Raw genomic sequence first — 3,728 nt, 5'->3', positions numbered from 1 at the left:
TTTTTTCGGGTTCGAAAAATCCCGGAATCCAAAACCGCATAGATCAAATTCTCATCTATTTCCCTCATCCTCATTTCAAAAATATTAATGGGACAAGACGTGGACGAGTACGAGAATTCTCTGAGCCAAAACTTATTATTATCTATTATTATTAGTGATAATATTAATATTAATTATATTATTATTAATATTTTAAGAATAATGTTATTATTATATTATTAATATTAATAATATTATTATATTATTAATATTATTATTTTTATTATTAATATTTTTCCGGGACTGGTTCGAAGACAAGATAATATCTTCATACTCGGCCCGTACCCAAACAAATCGGAGATCATTCTCCTCGTTTCGGGTTTTTCCCGTGAATCCCTAAATCCGTGGAAAAAATTGTCATATTTAAGTATGTGCTTGTGATTTAAAATAAGGATTTAAAATACACAAATATATTAATCGAAATTTTCCCTCATTATTAACTTCAACAAAAGCTAATATCTCGAACGCTTTCAAAAAAATTCCATCTATGATTTATAAAATAAAATATTAAATGTAAGGTTGATCCATTTGCAAGGATGGAACGAGAAATATCGTTTTATTATGACTATGATTTTAAATTCTAGAATATTTTAATATTTTAAATTGATTTACTTAGACTGATATTAAATAGATCCAAAATTATTTTTAAAAAAATTAAAAAAAAACTGGACCGACCGGGTTTAGCGGGTGCAAATGAATGTGGTTCCACAACTGTTCACTTGCCTATTTATTTTCGAAGGAATGAAATACAAAAGATGGTTACAGAAAGACACTATTTCCATTATTTCTTGGCAAAAGAAAGGATCTAAATTGTACAACATATTAAACTTACAAGATAGTTAAAATCGACATATATGTGTGAATATATTATTATCTTTCCCATTTTTTTATTAATTAGTTCTATGACCTCCAAACATGACCTTCATCACATTGAAGAAATCATGGTCATAAGCCTTGGACTTATGATGCTGGCTGGGAATAATCTTTGTGTACAAATAAAACATAGCACAAGCTATAGTCGGCCCGGCCCAAAACACCCAATGCCCGTCCCAAAGATGTCCGCCTCGAACTATGGCCGGCCCGAGGCACCTAGCCGGATTCATCCCCGCTCCTGCATAGCCCTTTTGGGCCGTAACCGTGGTCGAGACGAACACGAGAAGGCCCAAAACGACACCGACGATAGTGAAAACCAAAACGTGACCCAATGCACTTGCTTGCCTATGATCATAGGCCATCCATATCGAGGCGAATAACAAAATGAAACTACAAAATATCTCGAGCCACAAGGCTTGGCCCAGCCCGAGACCGATGGTGACCGGCCCATTTGGGCCTGGTGAAATGACAGTGATAGTACATCCCCCGAGTGAAAAGTTTTGCTCAATTGTGCTACTAACCACAGCCTTCAAGGCCAGGGCACCTAGCGTTGCACCAAGGCACTGTGCAGCTATGTAGACTATGGCACGGGACATCGATATGAGGCCGACTAATGAGGCGGAGAATGAGATTATCGGGTTTATGTGGCCCCCGGAGACCGGATGAACGGCAAGAAGGAGAATCGCGATTATTATCGCAGCGAGTAACGACAGCACTAGGTTCGGCATTTTGATGTCTGATTGTATAGTCGATATTACGATAGTGTCCAGCATGAACACAAGAACCGCCGTTCCGATCATCTCCCCGACCGATGCTCGCCACATCTATTATATGTTATTATCATCAAGAAACTAAAAAGTCAAATATCTCAGAAAGAACATTCAATTTGTTCAAGAAAACTACATAAATCCTTTGAATATTATGCTATGGATGTGTTTATTCTTACATCCATAGTCAAAAGCTCATTCAAGCCCCACATCTCACTCGTTGTTTGCTTTTGAGGATCAATCATCCAAGGCTCCGGACTGCTTAAAAACATCAAACAAACAATTATTAACCAAAAAAAGAATAGTACAAATATCGTACGAAATGAATGCAATATATATGCATATATACACATATACACATGTGTGTGTTTGTGTGTGAATATCTAGGAAGAATTTGTAGTTACTCAGGAGTAAAGAAGCCAGCCTGAATCTTGGTGGCGTTGATTTGGCTTTCTTCATCATCTGCAACTTGTAAATGCTGCTTATTATCGTTTGCAGCCATGTTTTTATTTTTCTTGGCTTATTTGTTGCCAGCTTTTGCCTTTGCTTTGATCCAATATATATATACACACACACACAGAGAGAAAGAGTGACGGAGGGAAAAGGGTATTTTTATATACATATAATGGCATATAAAACGACGGATCGAAATAGCATTATTAATTGCTTTCATTCTCAAACAATTTTTAATATCTATATATGTATAATGACAGTCGACAGATATAAATTAAATATAACAAAATTGAAAAAATAACTCTAGCAAATATTAAATTTATATTTTATAATAAAATTTAATTTATGTCGCGTGTCAAGTGCTTGTTAGGGATGTCAATGGGTCTGGGTAATGACATGCGAGTATGGGGTGGGTTTGGGTATACTAAATGAGTCATGAGGCGAGTCTCGAGTCCAATTTTCAGACCCGTCCGGATATGAGACGAGTCATGGTTCCTACAATATACGTCTCATACACACCTCATATATGTGGATATAAATATTCTAGGATTTTAGTTTTATTAATTTTCATTTTTTTTAATAGATCACCTCAACCATAATAATCTTAGATATTCTTATGTCAACTGTTGCATTTGAATCTACTTTTAGCAATAGTGAAAGAATAGTTGGTCCTCATCTTAGTAGACTTAATCCTACGAATTTGGAGGCATTGATGTGCTCGCGTAGATGGTTGTGAGGTGAGGTGCAAGGTAAATAAATCACAGTTTTATTTTGTTATTGTATTTTCATTTTCATTTTTTTACTGTACTTTCTCTCTTTAAATTACATTTTTTTACAATTTGAAATTACAGTTTTATTATTTCAATGTACTTTCTCTATTTAATTTTGTAGTTAATTTTTCAAGTGGTTTACCAACTTGTCCCACCATTCTTGATGAAGAGGAAAATGATCCCGAAGAATGTGTCTGAAATATTGCCTACTCGCTGTTTTTATATTGATCTGTTTAAATTATGTTATGATTTATTTTTGGAGATGTCAAGATTTTTTTGGAGAGCTAGTAACTTTTTTTTTATGTAATCTTTTTGTCGTTAAAATACTTTGTTTGTTATTATCAAGTGTGGTCGAAAACATGAATTAATTTTTCACAATGTTGTATTTAGAGGTTTGTCTGTTTCATAATTCAGTAATGTGAGAAGAAAGATTACTTTTTTATTTTAAAAAAATTCAGGTCACACGGGTCTACCCGGCCCGATTTTGTATTCAATGTAGGGTGGGTCCGAAGAATATTTAACCGTGGTGGGTGGGTAATGGGTCAAAGTTTTAGGTAAGCGTACAAAACATAAATAAATATAGGGAAATTGTTTTTCTCGTTGATGTTTTGCGATTTTGATCAACTATATTATCAAAATCGAGTATCTTTAATTTTTTTAGCATTTTTGGTAATTTGTTTTGCGATTTTAGTACTTTTTACATTGAAGTAATTACGCAGAATTGAACACACCAGAGATATATTAATGCCACGTGCGTAAAAAATGAACAAAAAAAAAACAAAGATAATGGACTAAAACTGAAATTTTATAACGTAAATGATTAAAA

General features: G+C 34.0%; 1 protein-coding gene across 2 annotated transcripts; it reads right to left on the bottom strand.

Moving 5' to 3' along the window:
- Window positions 1-797: 797 nt before the first annotated feature.
- On the bottom strand, window positions 798-2,274 carry LOC140809236 (aquaporin PIP1-2-like). 2 transcript variants are annotated; one of them, XM_073166783.1, is made up of 3 exons: window positions 2,084-2,274; window positions 1,859-1,937; window positions 798-1,736 (listed from the first exon to the last, which is right to left on the bottom strand). In XM_073166783.1, the coding sequence occupies exons 1-3, from the start codon at window positions 2,179-2,181 to the stop codon at window positions 930-932; spliced, it is 984 nt and encodes a 327-aa protein (XP_073022884.1). In that variant the 5' UTR covers window positions 2,182-2,274; the 3' UTR covers window positions 798-929. The 2 variants fall into 2 exon arrangements, with proteins under 2 accessions (XP_073022884.1, XP_073022885.1); XM_073166784.1 differs by having other exon boundaries at window positions 2,104-2,257.
- Between the last annotated feature and the right edge of the window lie 1,454 nt (window positions 2,275-3,728).

The sequence above is a fragment of the Primulina eburnea genome, chromosome 13 (genome assembly GCF_022965805.1).
Source record: "Primulina eburnea isolate SZY01 chromosome 13, ASM2296580v1, whole genome shotgun sequence".
In the NCBI taxonomy this organism is placed as follows: domain Eukaryota; kingdom Viridiplantae; phylum Streptophyta; class Magnoliopsida; order Lamiales; family Gesneriaceae; genus Primulina; species Primulina eburnea.
Note: the sequence above shows the minus strand (reverse complement) of the source record. Positions and strands in the feature narration are given on the sequence as shown.

Bases quoted from the DNA above. Each gene is read 5' to 3' on its own strand.
- LOC140809236 (XM_073166783.1), bottom strand. From the start codon at position 2,181: ATGGCTGCAAACGATAATAAGCAGCATTTACAAGTTGCAGATGATGAA. The intron at 1,938-2,083 runs GTAACTACAAAT...GTTTTTAAGCAG, and splicing joins GCTGGCTTCTTTACTCCTGA to TCCGGAGCCTTGGATGATTG. The intron at 1,737-1,858 runs GTAAGAATAAAC...AACATATAATAG, and splicing joins ATGAGCTTTTGACTATGGAT to ATGTGGCGAGCATCGGTCGG.